Source organism: Momordica charantia, assembly GCF_013281855.1.
Source record: "Momordica charantia cultivar OHB3-1 chromosome 6 unlocalized genomic scaffold, Mcharantia_2.0 BLBB01000006.1, whole genome shotgun sequence".
NCBI classification, from domain to species: domain Eukaryota; kingdom Viridiplantae; phylum Streptophyta; class Magnoliopsida; order Cucurbitales; family Cucurbitaceae; genus Momordica; species Momordica charantia.
In genome coordinates this window covers 6,321,926-6,340,146 of record NW_028275164.1, presented here as the reverse complement: position 1 = coordinate 6,340,146, position 18,221 = coordinate 6,321,926, and the positions used below count along the sequence as shown (strand labels likewise).

The window sequence follows — 18,221 nt, the reverse complement described above, 5'->3', positions numbered from 1 at the left end:
TCTGGTATTTGAAGACCGAAGTTGAACACTGGAAATCGCGTCGATTCTTCATTTTGCGTCTCAATTGAAATTGTTTGATTTTGATTTAGAACCGATCCCAATTTTCCACTCAATCTGGTGACAAATCCTTACAAGAATCCCCCGGGTTACGCCATTTCTGTAGCGAAGAACGCTGCTTCCACGATTTTCGAATTCGCCATTCAGCTTCTCTGAATTCTGAAACAGAGAGCTCCGTGGAGAAGATGAAGCGATTACCGAGTGTGGCTTTCGTGCTTTTAGCCATTACTTGGTTTCCCACGTCTGAGTGTTCGAAGAAGCCATCAGCGGCTGCTAGAAGAGAGGACATTCCGTACATTAAATGCCAGGTCTGTGAGAAGCTTGCCGCGCAGTTGTACTATCAAGTTGAGAAGAAACAAGCTGAGATCGCTCCCAAGAAGGTAATTCTATATTGCTGGTGTTTCATGGATCGATTTGAAATTGTTTGAATTAGAGATTGTATCCAGTTTCAGTAGTTTTCGTGCATTATACCTTTTTTGGGTTCTTGTTTTAGATCTCGGAGTATCAAATTATCGAAATAGCTGAGAACGTTTGTAATCTGAAGAAGGCAGAAGCCGATTGGATACTACAGATTGACATTGTTGAACAAGGTGATAGGCTGGAGGTAAGAGGAACATAGATGAGTTTTTGGTTGTTTCAATACAATTTGTGAACTTAGTATCTCTCTAAAACGTGGTTATTTAGGTTTAGTAACTTGGTTGTTGCTCCTTTATCTTAAATTGCCATAATTTTTTCAACTAGGAGAATGAATGAAAATGAATAAACTTTATATAATTTTGCATTTTTTCCTTGTTGGAACATTATTTGGGTTCTCATTTTCTTCTAATAAACTTCCACAACGAAACTGAAAATATGAGAAATCATTTTGGTTTTTCTTGAGAAATTTTACCTGTAAGCTACGACTCATTGATGATCCATGTCTTCTCAGCTAGTGGAACAGAACACTGAAGGACAATGCAATTCAAAGTGCAAGACTATTGAGCGTGCATGTCAGGAGGTATTGATTCTGGCCTTAAGTTGAATGTTCTTCAAGCACTTCAACTACCTTTATTAGCTGCAAAAATTAGAATTAAGTACACTTTCCATAATCTGGGAAGATAAGATAATGAGAAATCTTATTGCCTTGAGCCTTGGAAATTCTGCTTTATAATGGAATTGATTCCCAATCGTGGGTGGAAATTGCTTAAATCTGTTGTGTTGGGCATTGCAGGTCATGGGATATTCTGATACTGATGTTGCTGAATACCTGTACAGCTCTAAACCTCAGATTGATTCATTGGTGAACTATCTGTGCAAGGACCTCACAAAATCATGCACTACAAAGCCACCTCCAGTTGCTAAGGTAGCTTACTTACTACATGCCAGTTTTTCTTATTTATAGTAACTCAGTTCCGGGAGCCCCATGGGAATGACTGGTCCTCTAATTATATGTTTAAGTTTAAATGAGATGGTGAGCCTTACATATTACAGATTGATTTTTTTGAAATCCAACTTATTTAATACCATTGGTTAAATTTCAAATATGGGATATTTCTAATGGTGCTTGAGAAATGAAGTCACCAGAGGTCCATATACTAACCATTTTTGTTTTTAATTGTATGATTTACTTAATCTACTTTTTGTGCTTAAAATTTGGCACTATTTAAAGAGAACTTATTAGTAAACCTCAGTTTTCAAAAAGGAAAAAAGGACAAGTAAAGAAAATTGTTACGAAATGAGGCCAAAGTTAATAAGGTTTTCAATTCATAACCAGTTATTATCGAGATTCTGTCTTTTGTAATTGATCCCTCATTGTCCTGTGATCCAGGATCGGATTCCAGGCGAGCCCTTCGTGGCCAAGTCAGCGAAGGAGGCTGAGATGGAAAAGATAATGAAATCTATGGAGGTAAAGTAATTTACTATTTCAGTTCAGTGCTTGTTAAACAGTGGCTCCTAAATTCGACCTCTATTTTTAAGCTTAACCCAAGTCCTAATATGAATCAGGGAATGCCAGGAGCGCCCAACATGAAAATGTATTCAAGAGATGATCTAATGAACATGCAAAATTTTGGAGGTGAAGATGAAGACGAAGACGAGGATGAAGATGATAACTTCCCCTCAAATTTGGTACTTAAAACATATTTCACTTGGCCAGAAGTTTTAGGGATTATATATGTTCTGCATAAACTTATGGGAAACTTTATTGTAGGGAAAAGTTTTAAGGGAGAAAGATGGAAAAAAGGGTGATTGGAAAAGCAAGATCACCAAAGGCGTTTCAAAGGCAGGGGAAGCAATAAAACAGCATGCATACAGAGTCTCCAACAAAATAAGGCATTGGTGGAGAGCAAAGTCTGGAGGTTCAAAAGCCACAAAACAAGAACTTTGAAGCCTCATTAACTTTACCAATGCAGGAAAATCAACACCAATAGTTCATTGTATTCGCATCGCCCCTTAGAAAGTTAGCTAGTAAATCCAACAGCAAATACAGAAGTGTTCTAGTACAAATCAAACCCATGTTCTGAAATTTTGTGGTTCTTTTTATGTTGAGGAAAACTAAGTCTTGCTATTGGAAATTTTGTGGAACTCCAGCTTTTTTTGGCAATGGTTATTATAAATTGCTTTCCAATCAAAGCAGCGTTATCAAATTGAGGATAGATTCACCCATTTCTCAAATTGAGGACATAAAAGCGAATTATAATATAATTTAAAGCATCCGGATGGGTAAAAGAATACATAAAGTGTTGTCAAATTGCCAAACCTAATACTCAAAACATTGATTGTGTCCATAGACAGACCGAGATGTTGCACTCTGCCAAATCAACGCATCTTGTAATGTTGAGTCTTCGAGATCGAGCATCGACGTCCATTGAATGAATATTTAAGCACAATATCAATATCACGAGGATTCTTCGTGTTTGGAGCAACAGTCAAGCTCCCAGTGACAGGCTCTCCCTCACAAATGGTGAGAACATCTTCCAAGTAGAGAACTGTTTGCTTCCAATGTGTAGTTCTTGATCTTGGCCCTGCAAAACATAACATTGTAGTCATGAGTTACAATATCTCAAAGACCATTGATACACCCCAGTGATGGATTTATATTATATGGCTGACCCTACTTTTATTTCTTTTAATGTACTGATCGATGATTTATAGGATCTAATGAAAACGTGTCAGTATAAAAACAATGAAATTTACCGGTCGAGAATCCAGTCAACTTATGGCACTTGGTAAACGATACATCAAAGTAGGCTACAAGGGCATGAATGTAATCATCGCGTTCCGCTACAAGCTTGAATGGAGCAGTAAAGGAAGCATCGCCTGGTGCCATTTTGGATATATCCATTGTCTGAATGAGACAACCCGAATCATGTTATCTATAATTGAAAGTTGAAACAATAGGTCTAAAAGCAGACAACTAAAGCTAAATCTAAAATACTTCTCTAATTAGATCACGGAATAGAATTATTACTACTTGTAGCATACATACTTCTCAATACTTGTTTGATACTAAAAGAATGAAATTCAAACTTTAACTTCATGAAACTAGATTCTATCAGGACACCCCAGATGTTCAGAACTAGTATGATGGATTGCAGTCATCGAATGATCTCAAAAAGAGAGTTGGATGACGGAAGTTCCCAAGTCAAAACTTTGGGATGTGATGCAAGAAGCAAAGAAACGTTCATGTTCCATGTGAATATTGAACAATATTGTACTGAAAAACTCAGGCAGGCATGACGTATTTAAGTAAGGCACAATTAACTCAATGTTTGTTGTGGTTCTCACCTTAAGTAGATGGCTGTTTGTAACAATTTGATTCTGGTCAACAGTGTCCACCAAAGGCTCGACCAAGGCTTGCTTCTTAATGCAGCTCATGTCGAACCCATATACATTATTCCAAACTATTTTAGCAAGCAATTGAACAAGGAAGCAACATCAGAAAAACTGTAACATATATGGCTGAACAATTCTAATAATGTTTATACCAACGCATATGAATGCAGAATGTACATTGATGGGCTAAATAAAACATCTTGATAAGATGAGATACACCAGCTTATAGAAGTGTCGCACAGTAATTAACTCACACTCAATCTTATCGTCTTTATAATCTGCATCCTCAATGGCTGTTAGATGTAGAGAAGCTTTGTCTGGTAATACAATACCATCATCCACCTGCATAACATAAACCGACATAACATGTGAATATAAGGAATCAGCTGGACATCCCTCATCTGGATTGCCCCATTATCAAATAATTATCATACCATTGCACAAGAGAACAAAACAGAGGCACTTGATTGTAGACGATTAAAAAGATTGACTTGCTTATAGAGATGCAGAATGTATTTATGGCCAAAATAATTTTTACAACCTTCAAGAACATTTGACCAAATGCAGTGTACAAAGCCAAACGTAAAGCTACAGAAGATTTATTTGAATTCTAGTAAGATAGATAATTATTTAAAGCCAGCGAGCATTGGAATCTCAGCAAAAATACAGAAACACTTACAAGCCACTTATCACGAGCATATAGGACTGTATTTAACATATTCTCGAACAACAAGAAGTATCCCATCCATTCTGAAATAATTATGTCCACTTTGGCAACGGGAAGCTCAATTTCTTCGATCTTCCCTTTCAGAACTGTTATAACTGCCATAAAGAAATGAAAATAACTGAGAAAAGGCAATTACATGAAATCACAACAATGTAGTACAGTACAAGAGGAAAAAGAGTTAAGAGATTTAAGAAAAATACCATTAGAAAATCCATTTGTTTCTACAATCTCTTTTGCCATGTCAGCCATATGGGAGCACTCGACCTGTAAACAAAAATTTCCTTAGAAACAAAAACTAAAAGAATAAACCAAAAGAAAATGAAAACAGCAGCTGCCATACTTACAGCATAAACATGTGCAGCTCCTGCCTTCGCGCAAAATAGGGACAAAATACCCGTCCCTGCTCCCACATCAAGAACAACTTTATTTTTGAACAAAAACTTATTTTGATAAATTACATTTTGATATGTCTTAGTTCTAACCGAATCCTTCAACATTTCCTGCAACGAAAAGACAGTCATGCTAAATGTCTCAAAATTTGATGGTTTAAGGCCGTGTTAGTGTAGAACACAACAAAACAATAAATCTAAGCTCTTCATGTCCAATGTAGAGCAAAAACTTACTTCGTGAATACCTGCACAGACAAAAACAACAAACATATAAAAAGAAATCAGTTTTCAGGATCATTCTTCAAGATAATTGGCAAAATATGAACCGGCAGATGATAATCATTCCCAAAAAAATAAATAAACGAATGAATGAACAAAACATACATCACATATAAACACATTCACACGAAATAAGGGACAAATTGAATCCATTTAATTTCCGTGGTTATAAACCCTAAATACATACCCAGAACCAACACGAAGGCAACAAAATGATCTATAAATAAGGAAGAACGAAAGATGGTTACCGAAGTGAGAGTAGGAATCGAAGTAATAGTCTGCACTGGTTTTATCATCTTTGTCATTTAAGGACTGGACGGGCTCACACGCAGAGTCTTCAGTAACTCTGTTGGAGTCATCTGCTTCGCACATGGACTCGTCAATGTTGGAGCTCTCGGTGGTTTCTTCAATCAGAGCTTCATCCTCGTCTTCGAAACGAATCTTCGAACCATGGGGCTGAAGCGAGCCGTTGCTGGTTGAACTCTGATTGCCATTTTTCCGGCGACCCATTTGTGCGATTAGGGTTTTTCGATTGAGGGTTTTAGCGCTAAACTTTGCTTGCTCGCCGTACAGCTGGAAACTGAGCGGCTGCCAGCAAGTTGAAGCGCTATTTAAATTGGCGGATTTTAAGGCCAAGGTCTCCAATACGGGTTTTTTTTTTTTTTTTTTTTTTGACTACTGGATATCTATTTATTGGCATTATTTTAATTTTAATTAATAATCGAACAAGCTTTATTTATTTATTATTACAGTTTAATCTTGTTTTGGTTACCAATTTTTTAGATTTTCTTCTTTTTGTCCTTTAAAAATAGCGGGATTAAAATGATTATTTTTTAATTTAGAAATTAAAATAGACATTTGAAAACTTTAGAAATTATATTATAGAAATCTAGAGAACAAAATGATCTTTTTAAAAACCTAGAGACCAAAATATAAAAAATCTAAAATGAGATTTAGACTTTAAGTACGGCACTCCCATTAATTAAATATTTGTCCATTAAACCATGAATTGAGTAGATAGTTTAAGTAATAAATTTAGAATTAAACATTTATAAACAAGTAAGTAAATTTTAAAAATTAATCTCTTTAGGATTTGGGTTTTGCATCCTAGATGTCATTTTCAAAATTTTTAAAAAATCTATGTTCTCTTCCAGATTGTTTGTTGGAAAAAAAAAACATTAACCAATGAATTCTTACATTTTTCTTTCTTTTTTCCTTTGATATTAAAGAAATAGTTTTCCTTCTAACTAAATTATATATTTTAGTGCTCATAAGAATAAGCTAGACTTCATGAGTCTAAAAAATAAGAACTATAGTTCAGTTCTTAGGTTGAAGAGAACAAAGATGATTCAACATGAACTGAACCAAATAAAAAATATTTTTATTATAATTCTAATCACAATCTTCATCCTCTTCATTCTTTCATGCAACTTCATTCTACTTTCTCTCAAGTCTCAATTTACATTTTCAAGCTTGAAACCTCTTCCTATCCATTATCGTTTCTTTCCATCTCCAACTTCTACCGTCCATTCCAGCCTTTCAGATCTATCACGCTGTCTACACCATCAACGTCTTTGCTCAAAATTTTCTTTCACCACCGACGTCTCTACTTCTCAAATCTCTCATCATCAATATCATCCACCATGCTCGCCCCTCATCTACAATACGAGACAAATCTTCGACTCCTTCAAGCTCTTCTTTTTCCTCACATATATCGATTTTCCTCTCCAGCAACTCAATGACCCAACCCAACTTAAACTTTAAAGAGTTTGGTTGAATGTTACATCCAGTTCAATTCAAATTGGTTCATAAAATATCTCTAAACCGGTCCAACTCAACCCATGTACACCCCCCTAAAACTAGCCGAATTTATTGGAAATATAATTGTTATTTGAGATAATAGATGGATATTTATTTTAGAACCTCAAGATCAAATAGTTTAGTTTAGAACATAACAGTAGTGAATGGCTGATGCTGATGCAGGTACACCTGATGCCAGCCAAGTGCTGGACGCAACTCCAAAACCGAAAGCCATTTTGGCGCAGCACTTTTTATTCTACACATTGACGAGTGACGAGTACCCTATTCAGCAGCGGGCAGATTTTTGGTCAATTGGCCATGAGGCTCCTGCCATAACTGCCTCTATTTCCCATGTTTCTCGTGGACATTTTGTCATGTTCCTGCAGCCATTGGCTGTGACTAGCTGCAAAATGTCAAACACAAGATGTCAAAACCGAACCGAAACCCGATGCCAAAAACCAAGCCGACCAAACCGCTTACACCCCTACTCAAAACAGGCGCCAAATAGACATGTTAGTTTAAGAAAATTTTAAATCAAAATCGAATCATCGTCCAACTAAAACCAACAAATTGACCGAAACTAAACCCGAAACGAACCGACCATTTTTTTTATTAGACTTGAGAAAACCGAACCAACAAATTACAGTTTTGATCGACCAGACAGTTTCAGCTAGCACCTACGAGTACCATTACCACCACAAGATTGCAGGGAATTTATTAAAATTTTGCCGAAAGCAAAAAACGAAGAAAACAGCTTATGGTTAAAAAGGATCAAATTGTAAGGATCAGAGGTTTGGGGAACGCAGTACCACATCACTTTCAATTCGGACACCGCCAAAGCCTCTGAATCTGTTCACTGCTTCAACATTGAAAAACTTGGAAGTTTTACTACTCTCAATGGCCGGATCTAATAGTGCATCAATGAAGTAGCATCCGGGCTCCACGGTGATGACCTGCAAATTAGCAATAAAATGATCAACTCCGCATCATTCTTATAACGAAGAAGCATACTAGAAGATTACACGAATCACAAATGATTAAGAATAATTCGCGAAGGATGCTTGATATGAAAGTTGCTCGGGGTTCATATTTGAGTTTATGAATAGAACTTGCAATCAAATCCTGCCATTAGATAGACACATAGGAACCAAGCCGATGAAAGGAAACAATTTGCTCTTGTGACTTGTGATAATCAAAAGCTACGCAACTAACCATTCCTTCTTTAAGTTCTCGAACTGTACGTAAAGCATTTAGCCCTGGTTCCTTTGGCCTCTCCAAACCCTATAAAAACATGCAAAAGGTTAAGAATCGCAAAGGATTTTTTTACAAGCCATTAAAAACTTATCTTTTTCCTATTTTTCTATTTTCTCAAGTTATTTTTGTTCATTTTAACCCATTTCTAATATTCTTTTTCTCAAGTATGTGTTTGCTTGTGTGGTGCACACGTGTGAAGGAGAGAGAGAACATGGAGAAAATAATCATCCAATGGAACCTGTAAGAAACCACCAGGATCATGAGTATCGATACCAAGGAAATGTCCCAATCCATGCGGCAAGAAAACAGCACCGAGATGTTCGGCTATCATGTCCTTCACATTTCTACAACAAAATAACACAATTTCCTCTTTCATTCTAATATAACGTGGACTGCAAACAAAAAAGAATATAAAATTATAGGTTGGGATGGGGTTAGGATAAGAATGTACCCGACAAGTACAGAACCCTCGGTCAGTGACTCAAGGATAGTCTTCTCGGCTAATCTAGCAATCAAAAAAATGTAGAATAAAAAAGTATTCGACCAAACATTGATAAGATGTACCAACCATAAATAAAAGATACCGAGACGACAACAGTTAATGTTAGAAACAACGTTAATTTAATAACGGCTAACAAAAACACATGATTTCCTATTACACAAGAAAGTAAAATAATTTACATAAATCTCGACTAATTTTACGGGATAATCGTTTGATCCTACAATATTTTTTTTCAAAAAACTCATAAGATTTTAATCTAGGTCACCAGCTAGGGAGTTTAAACTCATTTCTCTAAAGTCAATTTACATTTTTCAATCCAAAATAGTGGCAAGCAATGTAGGTATGTATTGATCTAAGGAATGAACAAAGTCAGGCTAGAAGTGACATAGAAGGGGAGAAAGTGGGAAAGCAAAGTATCACTATTCCAATGATTGGCTTTTCTCGCATCATCGCATGTATTGACTAACTGACGACAAAAGTTTGATTTCAGGAAAATTATATTTTACGATGTGTGGATTAGACAGGCTTATTTATTTATCCCAACTTCTAAGTAGGAAAACAGTCATCTAGGCTTTTTCCTTCACCACCTAATGTAAATGAGTCGTATATGATATCCACGAGTTACTCAAATTATCTTGTATGCTCGAAAGAATATCAGAGCTAGGATATCAATAAAGCCTACCTGTGCATTTCAACCCAGCTTAATCCAGGTTTCATAACTGATATGACATCATTGTGAGCCTTGAGGACAGCCTGGAACACAGGACAACAAATTGACATGGAGAAAATAGGAAAAAAGAGAGGTAGCCAATCCTCATGCCAAGCTAACGCTACTAAAGATTAAAAGTTATGGACTGCATTTCAAGAGGCACTTACATTATATATCAGCGATTGGTCACTTGTAAATTTACCATTCACCTGCGACAAGGATGAATATATTTTATGGAAAGTCAAAATGATTGATATAAACTAAAGGATAAGTTTAAGAAAATTGTACTTGGTGGCACAATAAAATGCTTTCCTTGGAAAAGTGGTTGCCGAATGATTTTGTTTTCATGGAATTTTCAGTGATTTTAAATTCTAATGGATTTCAAATGAATTCTTAAGTTACGCCTATTATCATTTAGAATAAAAAGGCTTGAAACCAATTGTGACTTCAAATCTTGTTTTTACTTTTCGAAAAATTTTGAACTCTAATGGTTGGATTTCATAAGATTTCAAAATAAATTACTAACTTAAATTTTAGTTTTTTTATTCATTAAATATGATTGAAAGGTTATATTAGTAAAATTATTATTTTCTTTTCTTTTCCGGTCAACATCTAACTAAAAAAAATTAATTGCATTCATTTGAACATGATAGGATTGCTATTAGGATATGTTGGGGATATTATTAGGATATTTAGGGTATATTAGTAATTAGGTTAGGGAGTTTGGTTATAAATAAGGTGTGAGGGGGAAAGGATGAAAGTAGGCAATTATTGAGTGATTTAGGCTTGAGTAAGAATACTCAAGAGAGGGAGGGTCAAGTACCTCGAATTACTTGGTAGCTATTGTAGTATTTACTCCTTTTATATTTCAATATATCGTTTGTGTTCTGGTTCTATCAGAACGTTTCCAATCATGGGTCAAGTGAAAGATAATATATCTACAACTTCACTTAGAATGAATCAGCATAAAGTAAATGTCACCTACTGGGAATGAACAAGTAATGTCGGATGCATAAAAATGGTATTCTGCTCCCATATCAAACAGAGCCATATCACCATCTTCCAACGTCTGCATACAAATAAATTTTATAAGAAAACAACTTTGGTATGCTTCACAAAAGATTCAAAGAAAAATTTGGGATTATATTCTACTTAGACTTCAATTCAACAGAATATTAACATCAAAAGATAAAATTATTTTAATTCAACGTACTCTGTCATTTGGAGCTGCTGCATGTCCATAGTGAAGAACGGCACTGCAACATAGAAGATCATCCGTACGTCAGCATCACTCTCACCACTGTTACACTTTAGTTTTAAAAAATAAACAATTTGAAGGACATCATCCACAGTCCAGAACCGCCCCTGGCTCCCCCTCCCCCAAAGAGTAAGCTTATTGGGGGCCGCTGACAAAGTCATGCAGCCAACATCAAGTAAACGCACAAAAAGCTTAAATGATCCTATGCGTCCACTTTGGAAAAACAGGTAGATGATTTCAGCAGACTTGCCTATTTTCTCCTGTGGCACATATACAGGTGTATGAGCAGTGCCTACATCCACCATACATGTACGTGTGATGAAGAAATAAGCTTTCCAATTGATATTCTTTCATGCCCACCTTGATATTTCTCATAACCTGGAACAAATGCATGCTTCATCTTACATGTTATCAACAAACCTCTCACAACTTTCAGTCGCGCACATAAATATAGGGATTAAAATAAAAGCATAAGCTGAGCACTTAAATTCAAATATTCATGTCATGCGAACCTGTCGTGGAAAATGTTACCTTTTCCTATTAAAAAAGAGTTGTTACCTGAACATGAGCTTCTGAGCTAATGTCGTTGGCAAATTGAATAAGAGCAAGCTCCAGCTCAGATTTCACAACACGACATTCAGTCAAAATAGGATGCAAGGTATTCAAATCAGTTTCAAACGTATCAATCCCCTGAACAAATAAAAATGAGATGAAGAAAAAGTCAAAATATGATTCTCAAAGATCAAAGTTTGAAGTCTGCTGCTAGTTACAACAATAAGGGGCCAATTGATAATGCTTCTAATTTCCAATTTCTTAATTCTTTTAAAAAATACAGGAGCATGTAAGTATTATTAATTTTTTTGTTACATATTCTGCCCGAAGAGAAAGAGAAATACATTTGATGTTATTTCCTGTTTCTTGTGACCTATTATTTCAAAATTTAAATACTCTTTTTTTTTAGATAAGAAACATTTTATAGACAGAAGGCACAGAGCCAAAAAAAAACAGCCTAAGGGCAGGGGGAAGAGGGCTCCCCTCCCACGAACTAATGAAGAAAAGCTCTCCAATCTTGCAAAATCGACGAGAGGCTGTAATTACAAAAGAGTTTTCTATGCCACCAAGAAGTGTGTAACTGAACTGTATTACAAAAGTTTTCAAAAGAAGAAGACTTGCCCTAAAAAATTCTATGGTTTCTTTCCATCCAAAGATTCCAAAAGAGGGCTCTAGCGGCACAATTCCACAAAATTTTAGCTTTGCCTTTGAACTGCCAACCCCGCAGAGCTTCATTCATCCACCCTTCAACATTATGAGGCATGTAACTGGAGTATCCAAAGATTTGAAGAAGAAAAGACCACCCTCGGAGAGCAAACTGACAGTGAAGGAATGTGTGATCTATGGATTCCTCGTTCTGTTTGCAAAGAACACAAACAGAAGGGGAAATAGCCCAATTTGGACATTCTCTGGAGTCTATCTGCTGTGTTAACCGCCCTGTTTGAATTTAAATACTCTTTTAATTATTACATTATTTTTTACTTAAAGATATTTATGTAATTTATGAGCCAAAATGAAAATTTTACAATTTTACTACTATTTCCTAAAACTGAAATAAAAAATTAGGAATTCAAGAATAGATTTTCTTTTGCCATGATATGCACATCGTATCAGTAACAGTTTCGAAACAGTAAACAAAAAGCAGAAAACACAGTCAAAAGTAAAACACAAAATAGAAGCATAATGAATGAGCCTTGGAAAACTGATGGCCCATTTCAAGATCAAGATGCAGCAAATGCAGCAACGCATCTGCCTATAAGCTCTAATGAAACTAAATGGCTAACTTTGAAGTTTTGAAAAATGTATTGGATAAAGGGGAAAAATAACCTCAAAATTTGCAGGTACTGAGAAATTGTTGCTGTCAGTATTCAACCCATGTAAGAGAAACAATAATGGTTTCTTCGATCCCTCGTATTGTTTGTGCAGAACAGTTGCAATTTCATCGGTGAAATATGCCATATTGACCATATATTTTTCCTACAAACCATATTCAGTAAAATAAGTAAGCAAACTAAACACAACAAGGTGTAATACACCAAGTGTTGGTTACCATACACCACCTTGAAATAAGACAAAGGCTTTATTTCTCCCGACCATACAGCATAATCAGAAGGTAACTTAGGAGCGAACAGAATTGATTTTCCACTCGCGACGTCCTGTATAATTTTAGTATTATACAAGTCAATAATGTGAATATATGATTGAAATAAACGTAAAGGGAATGATTTCATTTTCATGAATACAGCTATACGTGCAACTATATAATCAAACCTATTAGTTCAGAGAGTATCGGAGTTGAAAGAAAACAACCTAACGAAAAATTATATATTTAACAGTGAACACACCGAAAGTATTTACTATTTAGTATAAATGTACAAACTCCAGTATAAAGATGAGTTTAGATAATAAAAAGTTAAACATTCAGACATTCCAGAGAGTAATATGTGGCTTACAATAGCGCCATAGAATCCAGGCTCTATCACTCCAAACAGATAAGCAAAATAGCTCTCTTGCCTGCAAACAGAACCAACCATAAATAAAATTCCGTACAGAAAAAGCAAAAAGGAATAGCGATCAATGTAGAGCTTCGGGTAACACTCCAAGAACTCAACTCATTCAGGATGGGAGCGTAATAAATCAGCGTTACTAAATTACTTTCTATAATCTTCAGCAGTGGCACGACATACAATTCAATAATGTCGAGAAAGTCATCTAGCCGCGACGGAAAGAACAGCAGAATTCAGACCTTAGAGCATAACTTGTGATGCATTCGCAATACTTAGAAACTGAACACTGATTACGACGAATAACAGCAACTTAAACGTCCGTCAAGTACCTGAAGAGTTCGAGGTGGTCCGTATCGTAGCGCGTTTGCTCATCACCTCCCTAAAAAATCGTCACAATCGAAGAAATGGACTTACAGAAGTCACAAACAGAACATTAGCAAATCGGTAAGGTGAGTTGCAGAGTGAGAGCTAATTTACTTGAAGCAACACAATGCCCTGGAGAGGACGAGCGGAGTCGGCGAGGTGCTGGCGTAATGATTTGAGCAACTTCTCTCTATTGGTCACGTAAAGCTCCACCGGCACCGGCGGAGGAGTAAGAAGCGACGGCGACGCCATCGGAGTGTCAAAATCGCATTGATGGCGAGGGAAAATCAATCGGCATAACCGCAAGAACCAAGATTAGTGTAGCGCGAGCGCGATCCAGTGAGGAAACAGGACGCTACTGTTCCTTATCCTGTTGAGTGTTGGGCCTTTGAATTCGACGCGCTTGTTTTGTTCTTCCATAATTGGATCTCGGCTCGTCTTAACCCTCTAGGGCTTGGAATGGCTACAAATGCAAATGCTATATTTATTATTATTTTAAAAAAATAAAATAAAATACCCACTCTATTCTATTACTACAAATTTGGGGTTTTTTTTCCTCTATTTTTTATCTATGTATTTAGCTCCAGTTTCCAAGTTTTATAATCTTTTAACTTTTCAAATTTGTTAAATCAAGCACTGATTTTAAATTGGCCCTAAAATAAATACCACTTCAAGTCTGGATTAGAAACTGATGGTAAATTAAACCAATAAAATACTTAAAACCGAGTTACACAAATGCCAAAATTCAAAAATAAAAGTTACTGAACTTTACAACAAATAATTAGTTAGGTAAAAGTTGCTTAAATTCGATAATAAAGTGTCTAAATTAAGCTAAAAATTTATAAACTAAAAAAAATATATGCATATTATGCTTTGAGACTATGCTACCATGGTTATCCTCCTCATTGAAGGTTAAAAGTTGGATATCTAATTTTGTTTATTTATATATTTAATACTAAATTTTGGTATAATCATATAACCAAAAGGGTTTTCATAAACAATTTATATATTTTCAAACATCAAACTAACAAAGGTGGGAGTGGAAATGCACTGTATAAATAAAATTGTCTTGACTACTCATTCAAACTCAGTTGTATTATTAGTTTTTTATATTATGTTTTTCGAAAGAAAAAAAGGGCATAATAATCATGGAACCATAAGATTGCTACAACCATGTTGTGAATTTTCAAACTCATTCAAAATTCAATTATTTACTATGAGTTTGAGATGATTTTGTTATGAAATCTTTGAGAATTAGATCTTAAAAACGTTGTCAACAAACTAGATACACATAACTCTATCTAAAAAATGGTAAAAACGAATTTGAAATTAACCCAACCATAATAAATATTAAATATTACCTCGTTTTTTTATCTTTCGAGAAAAAATATAATATTCCCTTGTTAATCAAATGTCAGCACAACTTGTTATTTGAGATATGAATTACTTTAGAAGCTAATAATATAGGATCGAGTTTCACTTAATAATCATCCTAAATATCAAAACTATCGTAAAATTATATAATAGATTAAGTCACAGTTAAAATAATCATTTTCATTATATTTATAACTTGAAACCATCACAATTTTTAATACGCGACAAAAGCATGACCTCACTTAAATAATAAGATCTCGATTTCTTGGACATTGATAATAAAATCAAACAGAAATTATTTAGAAAAAAATCCCTTCAATAGGGTGGGTAATACATTAACGTTTGGAATGGATTTCTTTTCTCTTGTTTTTAAGGAAAATATTTGACTATTTGTCGATGAAAAAATGTTGTCAAATTATAACGAAAATAAGATATGTGAAAAATATAAATTTTAAATTTGATATTGAGTATCAATTTACACCTTATACTTGGATAAGTGCTGTAATTTCCACTTGCATTGTAAAAATTTATCGAATAAATTTTTCATTTAAAAAATTGTTGAAAAAAATATTTTTGTTTAATATCAAATGAGTTAGAAAATATATACTTATGGTATGAAATAAATTATAGAATTCAGACAAAAAAGAACATTAAATTTAGTTTTTATTCTCTAATACAATAGGTGATTGGAGTGAGCATTCGAACTCTTAATCTAATAGTTGGACACACATACATTGCATTAACCATTAAACTATGCTCCGGTTTAGCTGACAGGAAGATTCGATCCAGAACAATAAAGATATATTAAACAAAGCAAAATAAAGTGAAGTTGACATAGTAAGTCAATGGACCAAACACCACTTTTGGAACATGTAGCATACTATATTTTATTTAACTAAAATTCAGATGGCACGTGTCTCCTGATCCCACGTGTATCCGCCTCTGTTCTGATCAGTAAAGAGTCGAACATTTCATCATCCTTTGAAGTCATCTCCTTTCATCTTCTCAACGCAGCAATAGAATCGCTTGAGAGCCAGTTGGAGAGTGTCCTCACTCATGTTTGCAAAACAAACCCTGAACCAACCCGGTTCGGAGCAGTGGAAGGACGAACCGGGCGGAATATCAAGTTTGGCTTCCTTCAAAATGCAGTTCCAAAGCTCAATCTCTCCTTCTTTGGTTGGTTTGTTCTTCAGCAACGGACTCAAATTCATCCAGCAAAATAAACCGGCGTTTCCTTTCAAGCACTCGATTCCAGCGGTTCGCAATCCTTCAATTATCATATCATACCGCTTCCTCAGCCGCTCCCGGTTCATTTTAATGTACTTTTCTGTAAATTTCCGGTTCGACAGCATGGACGCCGAAAGCTGCTGCGTTTGGGAGGATATGAGCGTGAAGCTCGACATCCGTCGAGCCGTCGTCACGACTTCATCGTTGTACGAATAAATCGTGCCGACTCTGAACCCCGGAAGGCCGAGGTCCTTGGAGAGGCTGTACACGATGTGGACCCGCTCGGCGTCTTTGTAGCCGCGGAATTCCAAAACCTCGGCGACGCTGGTGAACTCGGCCGGGGAGAAGACAGAGCCGGAGTAGATTTCGTCGGATACGAGGTGGATGTTTTTGCGTGTCACGAAATCCAAAATGTCTTCGATTGTGGACCGTTGGATGGTGGCGCCAACTGGGTTTGATGGGTTCGTGATCAAAACTCCTCTAACTTTGATATTCATGGCCACTGCAGCGTTATAAGCCGCTTCCAAAGCTTGGGGAGTAATCTCAAAGTTATTTGAACTGTCGCAGTGAATTGGTACAATTTTCACTCCAGTTCTCCATCTCAAATCTCTGTCAAATCTGAAATTTACCCAAGAAAAAAAACCCATAAATTCTCCGACCAAAATATATATAATATTAGTGCATGAAATTAAATGAACAGTTTTATTTATTTATTTATTTATTCTTACCCAGGATAATAAGGAGTGGGGACAAGCAAGGCATCGCCAGGGTCGGCGAGAATGAAAGTGAGAAGCTCATTGGCGGCAGTGGCACCAGCAGTTAAAACAACTCTATTGGGATCAAATTTGGCTCTTCCACCTCTAATTTCCTCCATAAAACTAGCCATTGCAGTCCTAAAAGAGAGCAGCCCATGGTAATCTTGGAACAAGGCATTTTCTCTGAACCCAGAAGAATTAGAATTAGAATTAGCTGCTCCCCCTTCACAATTCTGCTCCAAATACTCCTCCAACAAGTCGAAAGACATCTGTTTACGAAAATCCAACGCCAACCCAGTTAAAAAAATTGAGACTTTACGACGAAAAACACAAGAAGTTGAGATTTTTTTTGGTGTTTGTTAATCTTACTTGATTTTCTGCGAGGCCCATTTGGATGACGCCGGTGGGATTGGTTGATTCGTGGTAAGGATCTTCGTCGTAAGCTTTCCAGCCGGCGAAGTACGGCGAGTCTTCGCCGTGAGTGTCGGAGACTGCAACTTTGGAGAGCTCCACCGTTGGCTTTGCTTCGATCTCAATCTCAATCGCCGTGATTTTCAGACACCGCAATCTTAGAAAGCTCAATAATAACGTTGTTGTTCATTGGCTGATCCGCTTGCGGCTCCTTTTTAAGCAGATATGGAAACCTGAACAATAATATCCGACAACGAGAGAAACAAAATAATTGGAAGGTCGACATTGCCATGCCCATTGCTTAAGCTGTTATAGTTTACAGTGAGAGCAATGGTTTGCGATGAGAGACTGCGAGAGAGGCGGTAATATTGTATTTATATATAAGAATCTTTGTAATTATACAGCTATGTAATGAGCTGGGGTAGGCTGTGACTCGATAACTCGTAAGAGCAATAGTGAATTGCTAGGTTATTAAAAAGTAGACGTATGTATGATATTTTTGACAATGGAGCCAAATTAAAAGAAAGAATGATGGGCCTTAATGGGCTTAAATACAACATGCCCATTACTTCAAATTGAAGTAATTTAGTTATATAATTTTTATGTAAAATTATTACCCTTGCCACCTCATTATTTTATTGTTCTTGTTGATTTATCTACTCTTTGAGCATAGTTCCGATTTGATTTAATTTATTTATGTTATAATTGGAACCGGAACCTAATCAGGGATTAGTTAGCATATGTT

General features: G+C 35.9%; 4 protein-coding genes across 4 annotated transcripts; 1 reads left to right on the top strand and 3 right to left on the bottom strand.

Annotated features, from left to right (window-relative positions):
• The first annotated feature begins 29 nt into the window (after positions 1–29).
• LOC111016502 (nucleophosmin) lies at positions 30–2,667 on the top strand. The gene is made up of 7 exons (XM_022291928.2): positions 30–437; positions 551–661; positions 986–1,054; positions 1,268–1,399; positions 1,865–1,942; positions 2,041–2,163; positions 2,246–2,667. Exons 1-7 carry the CDS (start codon positions 243–245, stop codon positions 2,420–2,422), a joined length of 885 nt encoding a protein of 294 aa, XP_022147620.1. The 5' UTR covers positions 30–242; the 3' UTR covers positions 2,423–2,667.
• Positions 2,668–2,709: 42 nt separating this feature from the next.
• PRMT11 (arginine methyltransferase 11) lies at positions 2,710–5,868 on the bottom strand. The gene is made up of 9 exons (XM_022291926.2): positions 5,514–5,868; positions 5,221–5,231; positions 4,942–5,097; positions 4,798–4,861; positions 4,550–4,692; positions 4,125–4,212; positions 3,823–3,938; positions 3,232–3,382; positions 2,710–3,059 (listed from the first exon to the last, which is right to left on the bottom strand). Exons 1-9 carry the CDS (start codon positions 5,773–5,775, stop codon positions 2,854–2,856), a joined length of 1,197 nt encoding a protein of 398 aa, XP_022147618.2. The 5' UTR covers positions 5,776–5,868; the 3' UTR covers positions 2,710–2,853.
• A 1,187-nt stretch (positions 5,869–7,055) lies between these two features.
• On the bottom strand, positions 7,056–14,134 carry LOC111016507 (Metallopeptidase M24 family protein). The gene is made up of 16 exons (XM_022291936.2): positions 13,824–14,134; positions 13,676–13,725; positions 13,293–13,353; positions 12,900–12,995; positions 12,667–12,816; positions 11,347–11,478; positions 11,039–11,166; positions 10,744–10,786; positions 10,516–10,599; positions 9,698–9,739; positions 9,504–9,574; positions 8,771–8,824; positions 8,558–8,663; positions 8,278–8,346; positions 7,875–8,018; positions 7,056–7,468 (listed from the first exon to the last, which is right to left on the bottom strand). The coding sequence occupies exons 1-16, from the start codon at positions 13,959–13,961 to the stop codon at positions 7,352–7,354; spliced, it is 1,485 nt and encodes a 494-aa protein (XP_022147628.1). The 5' UTR covers positions 13,962–14,134; the 3' UTR covers positions 7,056–7,351.
• Positions 14,135–15,845: 1,711 nt separating this feature from the next.
• Positions 15,846–17,649, bottom strand: LOC111016473 (1-aminocyclopropane-1-carboxylate synthase 7-like). Its single transcript, XM_022291888.2, has 3 exons — positions 17,435–17,649; positions 17,039–17,334; positions 15,846–16,928 (listed from the first exon to the last, which is right to left on the bottom strand). The coding sequence occupies exons 1-3, from the start codon at positions 17,453–17,455 to the stop codon at positions 16,058–16,060; spliced, it is 1,188 nt and encodes a 395-aa protein (XP_022147580.2). The 5' UTR covers positions 17,456–17,649; the 3' UTR covers positions 15,846–16,057.
• Between the last annotated feature and the right edge of the window lie 572 nt (positions 17,650–18,221).

Bases quoted from the DNA above. Each gene is read 5' to 3' on its own strand.
- PRMT11 (XM_022291926.2), bottom strand. From the start codon at position 5,775: ATGGGTCGCCGGAAAAATGGCAATCAGAGTTCAACCAGCAACGGCTCG. The intron at 4,862-4,941 runs GTAAGTATGGCA...TTTTGTTTACAG, and splicing joins GAGCTGCACATGTTTATGCT to GTCGAGTGCTCCCATATGGC. The intron at 3,939-4,124 runs GTGAGTTAATTA...TTGCTAAAATAG, and splicing joins TAAAGACGATAAGATTGAGT to TTTGGAATAATGTATATGGG.
- LOC111016507 (XM_022291936.2), bottom strand. From the start codon at position 13,961: ATGGCGTCGCCGTCGCTTCTTACTCCTCCGCCGGTGCCGGTGGAGCTT. The intron at 11,167-11,346 runs GTAACAACTCTT...CATTTGTTCCAG, and splicing joins GCTCAGAAGCTCATGTTCAG to GTTATGAGAAATATCAAGGT. The intron at 8,019-8,277 runs GTTAGTTGCGTA...GCTAATTTGCAG, and splicing joins GAGAACTTAAAGAAGGAATG to GTCATCACCGTGGAGCCCGG.
- LOC111016473 (XM_022291888.2), bottom strand. From the start codon at position 17,455: ATGGGCCTCGCAGAAAATCAA. The intron at 17,335-17,434 runs GTAAGATTAACA...TTTCGTAAACAG, and splicing joins TGGGCCTCGCAGAAAATCAA to ATGTCTTTCGACTTGTTGGA. The intron at 16,929-17,038 runs GTAAGAATAAAT...GGTAAATTTCAG, and splicing joins CCCACTCCTTATTATCCTGG to ATTTGACAGAGATTTGAGAT.
- LOC111016502 (XM_022291928.2), top strand. From the start codon at position 243: ATGAAGCGATTACCGAGTGTGGCTTTCGTGCTTTTAGCCATTACTTGG. The intron at 1,400-1,864 runs GTAGCTTACTTA...CCTGTGATCCAG, and splicing joins AGCCACCTCCAGTTGCTAAG to GATCGGATTCCAGGCGAGCC. The intron at 1,943-2,040 runs GTAAAGTAATTT...AATATGAATCAG, and splicing joins AGATAATGAAATCTATGGAG to GGAATGCCAGGAGCGCCCAA.